This window comes from Aptenodytes patagonicus, chromosome 1 (assembly GCF_965638725.1).
Source record: "Aptenodytes patagonicus chromosome 1, bAptPat1.pri.cur, whole genome shotgun sequence".
NCBI lineage: Eukaryota > Metazoa > Chordata > Aves > Sphenisciformes > Spheniscidae > Aptenodytes > Aptenodytes patagonicus.
In genome coordinates this window covers 128827589-128847289 of record NC_134949.1, presented here as the reverse complement: position 1 = coordinate 128847289, position 19701 = coordinate 128827589, and the positions used below count along the sequence as shown (strand labels likewise).

The 19701-nt window shown below is 40.7% G+C and overlaps 1 protein-coding gene across 1 annotated transcript in view; it reads right to left on the bottom strand.

The window, feature by feature from the left end:
• Positions 1–9280: 9280 nt before the first annotated feature.
• The window catches only part of EFHC2 (EF-hand domain containing 2), a 63615-nt gene continuing 53194 nt past the window's right edge, over positions 9281–19701 (bottom strand). The window contains exons 13-15 of the mRNA XM_076355091.1: positions 19250–19342; positions 12062–12167; positions 9281–9603 (exon numbers count right to left, since the gene is read on the bottom strand). Of these exons, the coding sequence (XP_076211206.1) occupies positions 9508–9603; positions 12062–12167; positions 19250–19342 (295 nt within the window). The 3' untranslated portion in view covers positions 9281–9507. The remainder of the gene's footprint in view (positions 9604–12061; positions 12168–19249; positions 19343–19701) is intronic.

Here is a 19701-nt window from a genome sequence, read left to right as displayed (position 1 = left end):
CTTAGCTTATGCATGCTCAGTATCACTAACAAGGATTAAATTAGCAATATTAAATCCAAAAAATTGTATCTCACACTGTGATTTATGGTTTACCTCGTGCAATATGAGAGGCCTTTGGCACACTGAGGCAGAGATGCCTCAAATGCCACGAACAGGACACTTTTATAAAAAGAATGTGAGGGGAGGGAAGCGTTCATCAACATCCACGCATTAGTTGTGCAGCTCTTCCTTCTGCTTGTCGGGTGTTAATACTCACACCATTCATTCTTTCTATAGCTCTCCGTGTGCCATCGGTAGGAAAAGCTCGGCCAGGGGCTTTGCAGGGCAGGGCTGAACAGCCTCAGAGTATCTGAAAGCCTCAGCTGATGAAGCAGGAGGAAGACTATGCAATCGCCCTGACCCATGAGAAAGGGAGTGTTGCTTCTTACCCAGGGAAAGTGGTAGGTTTGTGCAACTGAGCAGAGCAATCCAGGAGGGAAAAGAACGGCCAAAAAGCTGAAACCTCTCCTCGGTGAGAAGGCAATCCTGCAATTGCTGGGCCTGCTTTAGGCAAACAGCCCCCCATTGCCTGCCGAGCTACACGCAGGGACTTGGGCAACCCACAAGACCCACAGTCACCTGCAGACTTCAAATGATGAGTTTCTAACCTGAGAGAAGGGCCTGATCCCGCTCCCTCTAAATGACCAGGAACCTCTCAGGAGGCTTTGGAGCATTTCATAACTGCATACAATGGAGTCAAAGCCTGAGAAGTCCAGTATTCTTCTCTATAATTCAAGTAACAGCCCACCCACATACTTAGATTAAGGTGTACTTTAGGATAATGAAAAGTCATTAATTCTCTTCTTACGAGAGTTTCTTATGAAAATTTCTCAGTTACTCCATCAATCCCCTCCGTTGACACAGAATGATAGAGATGTAGTAGATCAGGCAGACAATATTACGGACATTTTTCTGTGATGCGGCATCTCAGATCCTGTCCTGCTTATCAACATACTTACATGGCATCAGGAACGTTATCTCATACCTAGGAATTACTCCTTTTCCCATCCCTGTGCAGTCTTGCTAGAGTTACTTGCAAAACCTCCCTACTCACAGGTTGGAGCTGGCACTGGAGTCACCATCTGTCTTTCCTGTCTGCACGAGGCTTTGATCCAGCCTCCCGTCTTGCTAGGAGCAAGAGCATGGCTCCTCCTGGCTCTCCGTCCCATCAGGTGCCGGGAGCCAGAGCCGTTAATGCTGCAGCCACGGAGGAGGCAGTGCGACCCTGTCACGAATGGGCGATTTAGATCACTTAAAGAACCACTGTCAAAGGTATCAGCAAAAGTGTTTTTATTGAAATAAGATGTTGTAAAAGTGCGACTTAACAAGGTTCGACGGCAAGGTTCACTTGATTACTGTACTGCACAAACATTTGAACAATGATTCAAAACTACCAAGGTAGAGTCCAGGTTACCAAGGCACAAATCAAAGTTACCATAATACAAGGTTATGAGCAATATCGGTCGCTTACCAAATATCCGCTGTTGGTGAAAGGTCTCTCTGCCTCGAGGAGCAACCTTGAGAGGCGTCCCAGCTCCAGGGGAGATCACCGCCATGCAGCCACGCTGCCTGGCAGGGAGAGCTCAAAGGCAGCTCGCTTAGGCTGTCATATTTATGGGATAAAGTGGTTGGCTCGTAGTCAAATTACATGATGGAAAAGGTATGCGTGAGACTCCTTGTACCCACAACTTTCTTTGTTCCTTGATAAATGAGTCTTAGAAGAGCCACCCGCTATTCATGTGTTAATCGCATGACCAGTGTTCCAAGCTCATATGCATCGATGCTCCCTGCGTCACTCTGCTCCTTTGTGGGTTTTCAGGGAGCAGATTGGAACTAGAGGAGTTCTTGGCCCGGTTACAGCTCAGGCCTTTACCTCCTTTGGAACCTGTACCAAACTACTGCTAGTTCGGTTAAGGGGTCGAGGGCATCCGTCACAGACCCCCATACCTGCATATCTGCAATACTGCATTTTGAGCTGGGATCTGCCAGGATCTGACCCAGTCCTAGGACCTGGCTGCTGCAGCTGAAGCATGTGGACTACCCTGAGACAAATTGAGGATTTTGTGTGCAAGGGTAGGAAAGCAGCAAAGCAATTGCCCCTTCCCGGAAAGTAAAGCCAAACCCTGTTCCCACAGAAATCAATGGTGAAACTGTTGGGACCTCAGCAGTGACGGTTCAGGACCTTCGTGGTTGTTTGCCTCCTAAAAGGAATTTTGCTGCATTAAGATGCTGAGTCTTTCTAATCTGAATATTTGATTTGCTTCGGGTCTTGGGTGGTCTTCATTATGTGGTTGCCAACTAGGAATCAAAAGGGGCATCTCTGAACCTGCTGCGAGGCCGTGAAACTTTACCAAGCGAGTGTTACGTGTGGGGTGAGAGCGAGTGGGCAGGCACATTCCCGAGGGAGTGCCTCCCTGTTTGAAACCATTGTTATGGAAACTTAAAACTTCAGGATAAACTGGGAAGGCCAGTGAAATGCAAATGGCACAAAGCCCAAGAGAGACCATATTTGCTCACTACTTACCATGCTTCCGCAGAACAAAATGTCTGAGTTTCTGCCTTTTGTGAAAATGAGCTTTCCTGGGGTCCTAAAGGCCAAACTCCCTCCTAGGCATAAAGGTCAGGAATCCAGCAGCGGCGAGGTGATAGACACGAATCCCAACAGCCACTTGAGATGCTTACCCTGGAAACAAACTCTCACACAAAAGTGGCAAAAACAGAAGACACGATGCCACAGCAAAACAAACAAAAGCCGTGTGTTTCGTCCCAGGATGAGTTACCTACTGGCAGAGGGAGGGCAAGAGCAGTGGCTCTGTTGTGTACCTCCAGCTTTTCACATCCGTTTGAACCCAGCCGGCTAGCGATGACAAAAACTTCCTGCATTTTGATGAACTCAAACAATATGATTTCACCACATAGGATGAAATGTCCTTCGGCAGCAAAGTAAGTGACCAGATAGAGGTGGTTCATCGCGCAACGATTTGCTAAGCAGAGCGACGCCCTGCCACGCTGCAAAATAAAGCTCTTTCGGACAAAGGAAAGGGTTCATTTTTTGTTGCAAATGGCTTGCTTAATCACTTCCCTGAGCTCCAAATGGAAAGAGGCTTGAGCTACCAAAGCTTTGCTTGTATTGACCTCCAGGCAAGCAGATGCTTTCCCCTAAAATTTATTTAGCTGTCAAAACGGGGAAAAAATGCCAGCAGCTGAGAGGTTCAAAAACTGTGAAGTCCAGGCACTTTGATGAGGCTTTTCCTTTAAAAAAATAATGATAATAATAGAAAAGTACACTGAAACCCAACTCTAGAGAAGATTTTGTTCCCATTTCTCCAGAAGGGAGAGGCAGGGTGAGGATACCACCAGCGCTTTTACATGCAATCCTTTCACGTAAATGATTTCAAATGGGAGCTCTTGCTCCTGCCTGCAGACAAAAGCAGAATGCATCACTGTTGCCAGACCACCTGGGACATGGGGAGGAGAGGAAATTTCCAGATGGGTTTTAAGACAATTCATTTATATTTATATAGCCACAATAAATGTTTTTTTTCTGAGATAGCGTTTCCCTTTGCTCTATCTAGACCACCAAGAAAAGAGGGAGGCACAGAATTTCTATTGCATTAATAGTCCTGGTGTTTACGGTTTTGGCTTTTATGAACTTGTGGGAGCTGTTTATTGAGTCATAAACTCTACTAATGGGGATATTATCTCTAAATTATATAAGTACTACAGTATTTGGGTTAGTTAAAAGAAAGGCTTAAAACAGTTACACACTTACAGTTTATCTCAATTATCAACATGATCCCATAATGGGAATTTAATTGCCAATTGCTAGCTTATATTGCAGAAGAACTACAATAACAACACGCAATATATAGCCTGTAGAAACATGTCCAGACAATTCTCTGTTACCTCCTTTCACTGCTACCTTCTTGTATGGTGGGGTTTTTTGTTAGCATGATTTAATTCCTAAATGCCTCAAATTAGTGATTCCTCTTTGTCAGGAAAGCATTTCCACCAGTGCTTCATTTGACGGATTTTAGCAAGCCGCCTGCACACACTTGAGTGGCTTTGTGCAAAAGGGACAGCCTTATGCACATGCTTAAATACTTTGCTAAATTAGATTCTCAAAGACCCCTAACAAGAAAAATCGTAGTTCCATTTACATCAAGCCAGGTTTTCCTGTTTACCTAGCTGGAGCGGAATTTGACCAAGACCCACTGGCCAGAGCCTGAGTCAAGCTCATTGAGGACAGTCAGGTCCACCTGCTAAGCACGGCACCGAGTCTCTGCTCAGCCTAAGCTCCAGAACGCCCCATGAGAGGGATCACACGCGTGTTTAGCACGTAGTGTGGACTCACGCTCTCCTCTGCCCGGTCTGCCCAGCTCAACCCAGACTACCCACAGCTGTCTGAAGCTCAGCCCTTCCTACACATACTGTACTCACTGCAGCGGGGCCGCAACCTGCAGCAAGGGTGGGGAGCAGCCAAGCCGCCACCATGCTCGACCTCAGTGCTCCTCTAGCAATGCTGATGGACCCCAAGGGTAGGATTCATCTCACCCGACAGCAATGCAAACATCTACATTTAGCTGGTTGTTTTAAATCCCTTCACAGTCAGTGCAGAGGGAGGGGCAGTGTACGGATAACAGGCCTCCCGTAGATATTCCTGTAGGCTAGTCACTCCCTAGAGGTGCGCATCATCGGCAAGTAAGTGATCCAGAGAGCTAGCACAGGTGCAGACATCCGCACTGCAGACATCTGAAGGCAAGGGACATAAGTGTCACCCATAAACCTCACACTAATTTAGAGGAGGCTGCATCCCACCTGTGCCACAGCAGCTCTGCAAAAGGTCTTCCTCTTGTCTTTCAAGACAATGCCATGCTTCTGACAGTACTAACAAGCACTGTTAGGCGATACAATGAATTTTTGCTGTTACAGATCATCCCACCACGCTGCTTGCCAGGGATCTGCATCAGATTTCAGAGAAGTTTATGAATCAGCTCTTTACTTCTCTTTGTTCATAGTTCTTAATATGAAACTAGCTTGACGAAAGAGGAGACCAAAGAGGACAGACGGCTAGGGTGAAGGGCAGATGAGGATAGCTAGTTCATTTGTGTGTAAAATACATACCAGAAGAAACTTCCAGATGATTCAGAAACGACCAACTGTGCAGAGAAAGAGTTTATATAATCAAGGTATAACCTTAATATATCTATATTAACTTCCTTCCTTGTTTTGGTTATGCTCCCTCACTGGTTTTAAATTTTACATTGGAAACTGGTAGGGACACAGACGTCCCCCCCCCGCTCCTATCTGGCTTGTTTGACCATTCCCTAAAACGTGAGTGCTGCTTCTGACTGGGTCTGAGTCACCACACTAAACAAACAATAACAAGAAATTAATTCAGAGTAAACAGTAACTTTAAAAAGTCTTCTTTCGAGATACTTTTCTCTCAAATGTTATCTATACTGCCCTCTAAAACCTAAAAATAATTTTAAAAATCTGGCTGAGCTCAGATTGTGGTATTTTTTCCTCCTGATATTGTAATTTCTTCACAAATATGCTGCCGTTTTGCCTTTCTCATTGTACTGGGGCTTGCTGGCTAAGCCACTTTGAAGAGGATGAAATGCTGCGAGTAAATATGCAGCGGGTAAGTTACTGAGGGTACAGGACATTATTGCTTAAAGAACTAATGTTTCCCTCTATGTCACTGAATAACCTACATATGACTACAAGATGTTAAAAACCGGAAAATTCTTCCGATGATTAGTTCCATGTCTCAAATCGCGGGACCAACATAGAAGGGTCCAGCAAGCAAGAAACCAGTGAATTACTATTAGTGATATATGGACTGCTGTTCTTTGAATGCTGTCAAGTGACCGAAAACATCCAATAGTGTGGTTATTGTGGAATTAGGATCCCTGCAGTTTTCCCACAGAAAGTTTGCCCTTGGGAGGCAGAAATGTCTCTTGGGCTAAAAGGACCAGACAGAGAGAGCTGACTCATAGGAGTCAACTGAGCCCAAACTTTTTCTGTGAAGAGCTTTCCTGCCATGAAGTAGGATCAACTCACATCAGCACGAGGGACAAATGCAGAAGGAGGACTTCAACATCTTTTCATTTATGTAGATGAACATCTGTCCGACGTTGGTACCAATGGCTCCGTCTAGAAAAATACAGTAGATGCCTGTATGATGGGCAGGACACGGGAAAATATTGCCTGGTGAGGAACTTCATTTTTGTCCACAGATTGTCTATGGCTGCTTGTGGCTACCTTGTCTGAGGGGGCCCATCTGCTGGTGACCAGAGCAGGCACTCTGAACTGGACAGGAGCAGAAGCTGATGCGAAGCCATGAGCTAAGCAGCGCACCACCTGCACACGAGGACTGGTCCTCTTCGCTGTTTGCAGCCTGCCATTTGCTTGCAGCAGCAGCTCTTCCAGAGAACTTGAAGCCTCTTATTCTCAAATGCCAAGTGGAGGAAATAAAAATTAACACTGAACACGCAGCAGACCCCAGCAGTGAGATGGGGAGCCAGTACTGTAACGTGAATCTCTTTGCTCCTGCCATGGACAGCACAGATACTTGTGGAAAGAAGATATCTTTGGCTCCCCTACAGAGATCGAGAGCTGAGATTAATGGCAACTGTGAGGGCTGCCTTCCCCTTTATGCAGTGCATGCTTTAAAGCTGTGGCCTCCTGCCATCTTGAAACATAATCTTGTGGTATTGTCTTCATTCAGGCCCCTCATCAGCAACGTGAAAAGAGAGAAGAAGCTGGTGGCAGGATTAGAGGAGAGGTTGAAATATTCTGGGCAGCATATGCTGTAAGTCACATTATACAAAGAGTACGATCGGACTACTCATTGGCTAGGGCTTTCCCTTCTGGAAGCACTGCTGCTTGTAAAAAAGAAAACCTGGTGAAAAGTGTTTATAACACATCAGACCACAGCATATGACACATTGTGAGCACAGTGACAAGCACTGAAAATATTTTTCAGGCCCTGTCTGCCATGCTTCTAGGAGATCCTTTTGTGCTCATCAGGGTTATGCAAGATGCATGAGAAAAGAGGAGAAAGAGAAGTGAGAATAATAATTCAGAAGGTTATTAATAAACATCCTAAAATTACTGTCATCAGATGACCCATCTCAACCTTAAAACTGAGTACCCTAGTTTTGGAAGGCTGTTTGAGACCCTCATTGTTTTAGAAGTGAGAAACCACCTTTTGTTGTCCAGTTTAAATTTATTCATGGCAAATTATACCCATTTGTTCTTAGACTACCAATGTTCTTAACTGAAACAGATTCTTTTCCTCACCTGGCCACAATGTATTTACAGAGAGCAGTCGTACTCTCTCTGAGACTTCATTTTATTTCACTAAATAAGCCAAGCTCCTTTAGTCTCCTTTCTTATCTCCGTTCTCTTGGCCACCTTTCTAGTTCTTCTCTGCGCTCATTCCAGTTTGCAGCCACCTTTCTTGACCATGACCAGACCAGGCCATGACTGATCAATCAGACCTATACACAGGGTTCCACAGGAAAATATAAGAAATTATATTTCTTGTAGTTGTTTTTTTTTTCTGAAAAGAGGCTCCTCTTTGTCCTATACACATAAAGGAAAACAAACTAAAGTGAATTTCCCATCTCTAAAAACTGCTTGGGAAGTTCTAAATGTTCTGAGTCAATCTTTCTTGGAAACCCTCAGCTGTACAAGATTTCCACAACTGAAACATATCCTTCTGAAGTCTGAGGAACATTAAAAATTTACAAGGGCAACTGCATTCATTTAAAGTGTCAAGCTCAGTCTTGGTGGCATGTTTTAAAAATCTTCAGCTTTCATCAAACTGGCTTCAAACGCAAGTTATTATTGTTTTGGCTCCTGACACTATCCCCATGGTGAGACATTTTTCTTGTCATGTAAGAAACCATTTTCCTCTTTTGGTTCAAAAAGCAGTACCTGGTCTTGTCTACAACTTGGAGCACTTTAACAAGTTTCCACAGTTTTCTTTTTGACCCCTGGACACAGACCATCACTTACCCATTTTATTGCAAACATCTTCCTAAGTAGCAGCAACACACATAATTATATGCCTTGCCTCAAGTCCTTTTTTGCTGACAAAAAAAGGTAAAAAGCTGCCAAAAGCTTCATATTTTGCCATATGGAGGGAAAAGAATTTCTTCTCAGGAGCTGGGGGGGTTAGAGAGAAGATATACAATTGAAAATTTCATTTACACTACCATGCAAAAGTGCAGCAAGGAATTCTAAATGGAATCACAATTCTAAAAGAGATCTCCAAGTTTCCAAAAAGGTACAGATTTTCTGAATTAAGTTATTCTTTGAACTATTGTCTTTCCCTTAGTTTGGGGATTTAGATACGTTGAATTCTCATCCTTCTAAATCAAACACTCCCTCCCCGAATTGTAATTTCAGATTACAGAAAGCACAGGGTTCTCAGTCTACTGAATGTGTGAGTTTCCCAGCCACCAGCAGAGGCGCGCTGGCTCACACCTCTCCCCTTCCCCTGTGGAATAGCTGTGGATGAGTCAGCTGCCCCCTTCACCTCAGCTCTTCCATTCTTTAAACTGGGGTAATTACTTCTCTCACAAAAGCATGCAGTAAATTCTAATCTAATCATGGCTTTGAGCTGGCATAAGCTTAAAAAGATACAAAAATGCTAGCAGGAATTCCATTTAGTTATTGCAATTTTGAGCAAAGAGAAAGGCATCAATTAATTTTCAAAGGGCAAGTACAGTGCTACTGCAAGAAAGCTGCACGCTAAAATTGTACTGAAACACCTTCTCTTCATACATGTCTCACCCAAGTAAACTTGGGTGGCTATTAATCTGAGTCACATTTAAAACAAAAAGCAAGAACTGATAGCTTCTGTGCCATGCCTGCAAAATATTTACTTCCACATTGGAAGGCTATAATTATCTCTGATATCAGAGCAACTTTATACTGTCCTAAAATCTTGCTAGTATTTCCTCCATAAAATAACAAACTTTGACACAAACAGTACTTAAGCATCACCACAGGGATACAGCAAAAAGACGGATATAAGCTAAAGAGCAAGAGAAGAAATTTGAACGGAATTACCTTATTGTGCTAATATAGTCCGACTTTATATTTTAGGAGGTCATCCAACAACCTCTCTTGTTCGCAGAACAAAGCAGGGTCAGTCAGATTTTGCTCTGTTTGACTCAAAGATTTCTCAATACTTGTAAATTCTCCATATAACCAGACACAAAGATTAGAGGATACAGTTTTAATTATGCTTGTATTGGTATGAAAGAGTACTGTTGATTTAGAAGGAGTTACAAAAACACACAAAGTGTACATCTATGTTGGAATAAGAAATTAAATGCAATAAAACCTGTATCTGGTTTTTTTGTTTTATAAGGAATGTTTTCAGTATCTGTCTAAGTAAGCTTCGGAGCTGAAACACTAATCCAAAAGCAGTGCCTTGCACAGATCAGGTTATTCTTCCTTGCCAAACAGATCATCCAGAAGAGGTAAGTATTTGATCCCTTTCACAGGAAGGGATGGTGGTTGTCCGCTCCAGTCATCTTCATTCTGAAATTAGTAACCCAGAGAACATCTTAGAATATAATATTGAAAACAAGAATAATTAAAAGCTGGTCAACATAAGATTAAATTAACTGCTTCATTTCCACATACAAATTGTGAAAAAGTGGACCTTTATATAGCACATCCTCTTAAAAGATTATTACATGCACATTTTTCTCAGTCTTGCAGAGTATTTTATTAAAAATATTTTCTATCATCAGCCCTTTCGCAGATATTTTCAAATTAAACAATGCTATATTTTCTTCATTAAGATGCTTATACTTGAAAGTCTTGCAAGTCATCTACGTCTCAACACCAAAAATCATACAAAATAATGAGATAGAGAGAAAGAAGAAAAAAGTCAGCTAAACAAGCACAACTCTGTTGCTGAAATCTATCTGTCAAATACAGGTACTGTAGCCCCAAAATATTGCTGTTAGTTCATGGTAAGTCATGAACAGAACGACAATTGGATTCTAAAGTTGAACAAGATTTAAATCCCATCCTTTCTCTGATTTTTTCCATTTTCTATTGATCCCTTCATTAAAATTTTCTTGTGCTGTACCGAAGATAGCCTAGGTATTGCAGATAACTAACGAAATAATAAAGTCAATAAAACTCAGTAAACTATACTGGCACCAATTTGGGCGCAGTTCATTAAAAAAAGTGCTATATGTCAGTATGACGGTTACAGCAAGGCTTTGGAGCTGATGAGGAACTGATTATCTCAGAATGATGATGACTGATTATAATTTCTATTGATGCTCTTTCTTCCTTTTTGATTTCAGCTGTAACCTTCCTCCCATAACTCCACGTACCGTTCTCAACTGGGGCTCTTCCGCATCAGCCACTCCCGTAAAACCCATCCACTGGCTGTCCTCCAAGCAAAGATAACATCTTCTTCATCCCCAAACAAAACCTCATCTCTTACGCTGATCAGAACATACATTTCACCACAAATGTCCACTTCAGCCTCCTGCTTGTTTCACAAGCACCTTTTCCTCCACACCTTCAACTTGTGAAGGCTGCCTCTTGGTTCCACCGCCGCTTGCACCCCACCTTCACCCCATAGGAGCCATCTCCTTCCCTCACCTGCCAGAAATCAGGTCATGCTCAATGGCTAGATAAGCCATCCTGTGAGGGGAAAAAAAGGGTCAAACACATTCAACGGCAAGTGTATCTGTGCCTCTGCTTCTTTGACCCTTGCTTTTTGGTACAGAGCTTAGCACCATCTTCAAGGCAAAAATCCTCCAGGCACAGGCTCTGACCTTTTTGTTTCTGTGGTACTGAGGCTCACAAAGCCCCTTATCCTGACACAATCTCCTGAGAGCAGTCACTGTTTAAATATTGAGTTACAACTTAAGCACAGAATTCATCTGTAAAAACAAAGAATACCCACTGAACAAAACCTAATGCACACTTTGAACCACAGGACTGCTGTATAAAACACGTGGAAGGGCTTTGATTTTATCTGTACAAAATGGAAAAATTCTTCTCAATGACAAAGTGAAAAATAAACCACCATGGAAAGCCGACCAAACCAGCAGCATTGGGCCCTCATTAGACATCACCGACAGTTTGAGATGCTACAGAAGAAAGAGCTGGCAAGCCAAGTAAGAGAGGAGTCAGGTTAATAGCACAGTACTTGAGGAATATTGGTTTAAACTATGTCACCGTTGAACTTGAATTTAAAGGAATGCTACGTTTTTAAACAGTCTGAATACAATCAAACACATTCTGTACAAGCATAGCAACACATTGGCTAGGCCAGAACAGCAAAACTACGTGTTGGCAGAAGGGCTTCGGATTTATCTGTTCTGAAGTTTTTAAAAATCAACATAATTGCCTTATGCACCATGTATTTTAAAATGTTCCATTCAGCACAAGATGGCAAGATCAGATTAATCTCTGCAGTTTGTTGATACCGCATTTTTATTTACCCTAAGTAGCAGGCTGGTGGAGATATACAAAGTTGATCCATCAATACTGCTCTTGCTGTACGCCTACCAGTGATGTGGTGTATTATATACAGGTTTCTATGGAGTTATAAAAAATACATAGCTATTTTCTGCAGTGTCAGTGGAGTTTAAAGTATTTCCTGACTATCTCAGTAAGTGAACAGATCATTTGACATGTGACAACGATATTTGCGGGTGAAGTGGTATTCACACCCATTGTTCATGGACAAATACACCTGTTTCCCCTTCTCTTTTTTTTTCTTCTAGAAAAACATCACAGAGATGTGACACCTATTAGGCATGGGGGTGTTACAGGGCTCCTCGTCCCTATTTGACTTCTCTGTTTCATTCTAAACCTCCCAGAAAAAAATTAATTACTTGAAGAAAACAGGCACAAATACACAAATAGGAAAACTGTTGTGGTATCTACTGGATAAAGCACTCAAAGTTGGACAAATTATATCAATGTACTGTACTGTTCCTTTGCTCAGATACACTGGTTTTACCTTGAGGGGAACCTTTATCGTCTGGAAAGCAGGGATTTGATTCTCTCTCCAGTTCAGCCCATCCACAAACTTCTTATATTCCACTTGCTTATGGTCATCTTCAAACCTAAGCAGAATATCCATAAGATGAGTCAAGGTTAAAGGAAATTTTAACAGAGTTGTATCATGTTATCTACAGCATATTACCATGCATTACCTTTTGGATAATAATTTTGTACTCCTTTATTACCAAACACTGGCAGGAGTACAGAAACATACTACCAAACTGTCAGGACTTCTATATCATACATTCTATTCCATACTCTTACACCTTTTTATTGTCTCTCATAGCAGAATTCAACTTCTTTAAGGTTTATTACATTTCAACTAATTTCACTTTACTTTTGAAGCATTGTCCAACCTTTTCCAACACTGGGATCTCACAATTGGTGACAAACATAGAGTTGGGATGATCAGTGTATGATTCCTTTGTGTAGAAAAGAAACAGGTAGAATGATACAATAGCTGTGCTATAACACAACTGACCTGTTTTATATGGCTTCCACAATCATTTCCTGAAAATAAGCAATCCTTCAAAAATGCTGTTTGCACACACCTTGGGATCAATTTACAATTGACAAACACACAGCTCTCTAACCTATCAAATAATAGCCAGATTTAAAAATCACAAGCCTTGTCATTTGGCAGTTGTTTTATGGCATTGTTCTTTATTTCTATGGAATAAATATATATTTGTGTCAGTTATGAAGGTCCCCTAAATGCATGAAGATATATATGCTGCCAGCCAAGGTCTACAGGTACATGTGGAACACAGTATCTCCCTCCCTCAAATTTCTAAAATCATTACCCTGTCCTAATAAACCCCATGGGAGCAGATTTGTAAGCCACGTCATCCTTCTGCCATTGATTCGGATGAAGGAGCTTCAGAAAAAAAGTCCTCAATTCAGCAAAACACTTAGGTGATTAAGGCACTTGGGAACCACTGTTATTTCAGTGGGACTAGTCAAATGCTTGAAGGAAATCTGCAAGCTGAAGCTACCATGCAAATCGTTCTTGAAATGAACAGCTTAACTGCTCTGCTATAAATACTGTACTAGCAGCTTCTGTGAACGACATCTGTCTCACCTAACACTACCTACATATAAAAGGGACCTGGTTTTGGCATATATGTACACCCTGTAAGTGTCTGTGCTTCACTGGGGTCCATGGAGAGACATATACAACTAGTGAGCCTCAACACCTATCCTTCGGTGGGAAACGTCAGGTTAAACAATTCTGCCCTGTAATCTGGTGAGATGAATACTACTGCACAGGAGCAAAATCATCTCCAGGAAACAAGTCTTTTAGAAAATCATTTTATCTTGTTCTTAAAGAAATAGCACTGCACAAAACATGGGCCTCAAAACCCTTCAACCACTGCAGAGGGTTCTGGTAAAAATTAAGCGTGAAGGTACTTTAAGGGAGAATTTACAGCACAAACTTGGAGAACAATACCAGAGAAGAGGAGAAATAAATCTAGTGACAAAAATAAACTGCAATAAACTGCAACTCATCCTCTCCTTCTCCTCCCCACACACCTTTCATTTAATAGTCAGCAGGAGAGATAATAATAAAATATACTGAGAGCCATAAACAGAGATGCTAGCGATAAACTGGAATGTTAAGTACAGTGAGTTATGGTGAAGACGAAAGCAAAGTCAGAAAAGAATGCTACTGTTGCTAGTATTAAAGAGGAGCCTGAAACATTGCCATGAGAAACCCTCCTATGATAGCTTGCTTCTTCATAATAGCTCACACGCAAGTTAACATTTTCATAAAGCCCTACTTTTGGGGAATATATCCAATATACGAGAAACTTATCATTCCCACTTCTAGGGGCTTCTTGTTTGTTTCAGGTTTTTTGCAGGTGGAATTGGGAAAAGAAAGGAGTTTTGCATTAGAAGTAACAAAACAATAAAAAAGCTTATACCTCTTGGAAAAAAACTATGGCACACAGATTTTGAATTTGAGAACTATCATGACAATTACTTTTTTCTTTTACTATATATGTATTTATCTTTTGCTCGTTGTGAAAAGTGAAAAGATTAAGTCTACTGCCAAGACGCAGAGCTGTATAAGCAGGATTTTTAAATAAAGAACAAGTGAAGGCGTGTAACTACTTAAACGTTATGTTGAGGCAATGAAGTCAAGGAAAGCATTGCTTCTGCTTTCAACAAACATTAACAAGGAGAAAAGTCCTTTGATGTGACAGCACTAGCAAACTGAGATGACAACATGGGCACGAAGTTAACTATAACCAAAGATTTTAACATGGGCAGAGGAAATGGGATTCCTAAATCCCGTATTTAAATAGCTACAGAAAGCAGCTTAAAATATTACTCTAGAATAATCCAGAAAGAAAAAAAAAATCTACTCTTTAGATCTCTTTCCTGCTGTGACTTACTGTATCAATCTACTAAAAGCACACACTAGCAATTTGGGACAGAGTATCCAGATGGACTGAGGAGATGTTATCATTTTGTGCATTATTAGGACAGAGATGCCATACATTTCAGTGGCTGGAGTTAATATGACTGAAACTGAGAGTGCTCTTCAGGAAAGGAAATTAGATTTGTCTTATCAAGAAGATGCAACAAAGATCTCTTGAAACCATGCTTCTCTTCAGTTTTGCCCTATGACTTCACCAATGCATGTGATTTTAGACTATGAAAGTCACTCCCCCCTCCCTATCATACTTTGCAGAGCTTTTATTTTTCTTTGACATTACAGAAATAATCACACATTTCTGCTTCTAAAAATGTATTCATAATTAAATACTCCAGATATGTGAAAAATCCGGTTAAATCACATTATGAGCATTCCTGAGGATGCTTTGGTGAGTAAAGGCTACTTACAAATATTTTTTCTTTCCCATAAAGAAATCTGTAACTCAAACATTTATGTGAAAAGCTACTGTACTTGCAGAGTTTTTTTAATTCCTTAGTTTTGAATAACATTTATTAAGAAGTTAATCTGATAATAATAGATAAGAAGCATCATGCTGCTTTAACCTTAGAGAAAATTCTTCAGCCTGTTTGATAGTCTCTGTGTAACACAGGTATACACCTAAATTGTCATAAACTGCTCGTATGAAAAGATTTAAAACAGCAAGCACGGACAAGTCTATGCAGCTGGTCAGTATGAATTAAGTAATGGCTACTATCTTGTGTATACATTTATTCACATCTTGAACAACTATAAATTGAACCATCAGTTCCTCAGCACACTGAATAACAGAAATAATTTCTTTTAAGAGATCCAAATATTAATGCTAGAGAGTCTTTTCATCACAAATGGCATAGGGAGTCTCAGGCATCAAAGGTAACGAGCAGAAGACAGAGTGCAGGAGAAAGGTCTTGTGACCATTTCCAGTCTTGCTCCTGCTACCAGGACACCTGCTGTAGCAGGAAAAGAGGGTTTGCTTCCTGAAAGAAATAGGTCAGCCCTAAAAAAACACTACAGGTAGGCAACTAGGTAAAAAATTACTACCCAGCCACAAACCAGTGAAAAGCTGAGCAGGCAGGAGTGGCCTGGCCTGGCCTATTAGTGACTTGAGAACTGGGATGACCATGTAGGAGGCCCATTGTTATCAGGCACTGCTACCTGAGACACTAGGGATTAACTTTTTCAGAAAAGCCCCCCTCCAGAATCCAACTGACTCATCCTGGCACTGTGGAAAGGTGAAGAACTACACAGCCGCTTTTCACAGAAATTAAAAGACATATTTTAAAAAAATAGGGACATAGGCTTAACAACAAAACTAACGCAGAACAATCAACATGTAATACTTGTAAACTTGTCATCCGTTCTTTCTTCCCCCCATTTTTTCTTTCCTTATCTGCCAGCTTTTTATATACCCTCTGGGGAAGGACTGCATCTTTTTAAGCCCTTGTTAGCATACATTTAGCATTGCAGTAAATAAAAATAACAGAAAAAAACACCCTAAATTCATTACTTAAGCACTTTAGCAACATTTATTTATTAAACAAACTATAATTGTTCATTATGCCTGCATAAATTTAAAGAAATGCTTACAATGACTACTGCAGTTTTCTGGCAGAAACAATTGCGTACCATCTGCATTGCTTAATACATTGTGATTAAAAGTCTGTATTGCCCTGTGATTAAAAAACTAAGTGAGAAAACGCTGATGGAAAAAGAACATACTTTTTAATAAGCCAGCTCAGGTAAATTGGAAAAATGGACACATTGTTAGGTACCTAAATCCTACTATTCCACCATCCCACAATTAAAAATATAAATTTACTCTAGACAGACAATTTGAAAGCATCTTATGAAACTTCACAGTCTTTGTGCTAATTCTCTCTGCACTCTGCAGAAACTGAATGGTCTTTGGGTACAGTAAACAAAATCTTGGGTCACCTGGAGGTGACCTCAAAATTAGACAGTAACTTCTAGTCCCATCTCATGCTTTTAATAAGTGACAGATCATTGCAGTATAATTTACAAATGTAAATAATAAATACTTTAAGAGTATTGCCTTTCAAAATGGAAAAATAGAACCATTAAGTCCTACAGAAAGTCTTTGCCACCTAATCTCAGATAGCAAAGCTGAATAAACATATAGCTTCAGTCTTTAACTATTATCTGATGACATTGTCTAGCATCATTTTATAGCTGAATAGGGTCCAGCTAGTGCATTAGCTATATACACTGATTTTGTGGGAATCAGTCCAACAACTTTTATTGTAGCACTTTCTTCCTTCATAAATACAGATACACACAGTAGGAACACTACCACCGCTTGCTTCGGAAACATCAACGGACACAAAATTACATGCCTCCTCATCCAAAAAAACCAAGGAAAGAATACTGATGACAAACTTTGCCCACACTGAATTGCATACTCCCCAGGAGTGAGACTGTTCTTCATTAACAATAAACCTGCCTGTTTCATGATTCTTCAGTCTCAAAGAAAGCTACAGAAAGCAGGAGGAAAGGAAGAGAGAAGTCTAAATCTCATTCAGCCAACTCTACTGTTCGATTTCCAGATTACTGGAAATTAACTCCTATTAAATAGACTTCAAAAAAATCTTTCCCTGACTCTGCACCCTCATGAAACAATAAACTTACCAAGCAGTGCCAACTGCACACATTAATAAGAATGTGACAATCTTCCTTCTTATCTGCAGTGCAGACTCACCACATAAACTGCCGTTTTTCGAAGCTGCTAATACTGTAACTTAGAACTGGCATTACACACAGCAGTCTATCATATGAAGTACTTCTCACACTGATTTCTGAGGCCCAGCTTCACACCATTTACCTTTCTCATACAGAAATCTGCGATACAGGCTGGCCACAGACCCTTTAGAAACAAAGATGGTAATTTAGAAATCCAGCTCTTATACAGGCTGAGGAGAGAACTCTCTCCTCCTCCATCACCTATAGAAAGAACCTACAGCAGCTGAATCCTAATTCAGCTGTCATGGGTACCTGCCTAAAGCTGGGTGAAATCCAACCCTTAGTCTCCTCCTTGCCTTCTAAGCTTATCTCTAATTTTTATTATAGTGTACTGGGCTTTTTCTTTTTAACTGCCTACGCTGAGAATCTTCAGGAGAGAAAGGTTCATCTCACAAAAGCTTTCCCTGGTATAAATTCACAAACAATAAACACGTCTCTGGAGCCTATGATGCATCAGCCTTGTCTGTTTTTCATCAGCATTGAGTTAGTACATAAAGGAAAACCTCCACTCCCTTGTCTGTGCATCTATTCAGTTTCAGCCTTTATGAAGTGGAAACTATGAGAACCCCTTGTCTAGTACAGGATGTCAATTGTCCTCCAACACTTTTTGTGTTGGGCAGCTTAGTGGGAGTTCTAAAAACCGAGTTTTAGATTACTGCTAAAATTCAGACATGCTTCTGATGACTAATGCTTGTAACCTAACTGTCAGAAGTGATGAATGGCAAACAAATTGCCAATGTCGTCTATCTGGCTACTGCAGGGAACTGTTCTGAAAGTTTTGGGTCTGGAAACGAGGGGTTTGTGAAAAATAGCCCCTTAGGCTTCTTAAAGCAGTCTTGTTGATACTGATTTAAGTAGGAAGTCTTGCTTGCAGTACGAAGATGCTTTATTAAAATGTATTCCGCATTTCTGCCTGACCAGAGTGTTCTCATTATTTGATAAATCCAGACACTTAGTTTGCAATTCCTCCTGAAATCAAGAAGCATGTCTACCTGAAAGCATCTCAACATGACAGAAGACAAGACCTGCTCCTGCTTTTAACACAGTATGAAGGCACAGACAAAACATTTAAGGATTTCCCACAAGGGAAAGAAGAGACCAATAAGCATGCATTTAAACCTATTACCAGAAAATCTGGCCACGAAAACCAAACTCAACATGACATGAGTGTTCAAAACACCACAGGTTACTCTGAACTCTAGCCTTTAACACAAGTGCCCTGAATACTAGTTATTTTCACTTCTATTCCCATTAATACAGCTAGCCAAGCAATTTGTCTCAAAACAAAGGTCATCTAGCCCAACCCTCCTGCCGTGGGCAGGGACATCTTCAACTAGATCAGGTTGCTCAGAGTCCCGTCCACCTGACCTTGAATGTTTCCAGGGATGATGTGCTATGGAAAAATACCAAAACCATGCCAACACTCCTTTTCCTTCTCAAAAATGACAATAAAATATGTTTCAGGCGAGATTAATAGGAGTAGCATCACTTTTATTTACTACTGATGCTGTCTACTTCATTCAAGGACATTTCATTGTATTCATCTTGGTACGTTTCTTAAAACTCACATAATGTGCTTTCACAAGATTATTGTTTTTACCTTACATATACACAGGAACAACTAATACAAAAAAAGTGAATCTCATTTATAATGATAAGTATCAGTAGCTGATTCCCATAAGACTAATTCCATAGAATTCTGGCAAAACCCAGATGATCTACCATGCCAGACAAAATGAAGAGAAGTTACTAAGATGGATGCACCTTAGTTGATTATAAATATTCTATAAATAGGAAAGTCCACATGTGTATAGGAACAAAATCAGCATCATGAAATGATTAATATTATACAAATGACAAATTCTTAAGAACTGTGTCTGCAGTAGATATTTAGCACTGATTCACACCCATGCATGCAGGTCATACTATCTGCCCTTAACTTACATGGTCAGTAAAGCTTGCAGATCATCATCAGCCACTGGCAACTTAAAGGACTTGCAAATAGTCCTGCACATCTCATGGGGCAGCACTCCACATCTACACAAACAGAAAGAATGGGGGAGAAGTGTACATTAGGCATTTTCCAGATTTACTTCAAGTGAATGTTGCTGTGAATAGGAAAATGAGTGAGGAATATTGGGGTAGAGGTAAAGAAAGCGAGGCTTTATGAAATTTTGTTATTACAAAGCCGAGAAACTTGAAGTGCACATGGTGGCCTGTCTCCCACACACTGAGGTCCTTAGTGATTCTCTGTGATTCTTTATCTGCGACATCAGAGAACAAAAAGGGCAAATGAGTCATATAAAGAATCAGCTACAAATCCTTTCTTTTTTCCCTTAAATCACGATTTTTCCTCTTTGATTTAAAATACTGTGTTTTGCCTGTGAACGGGCATC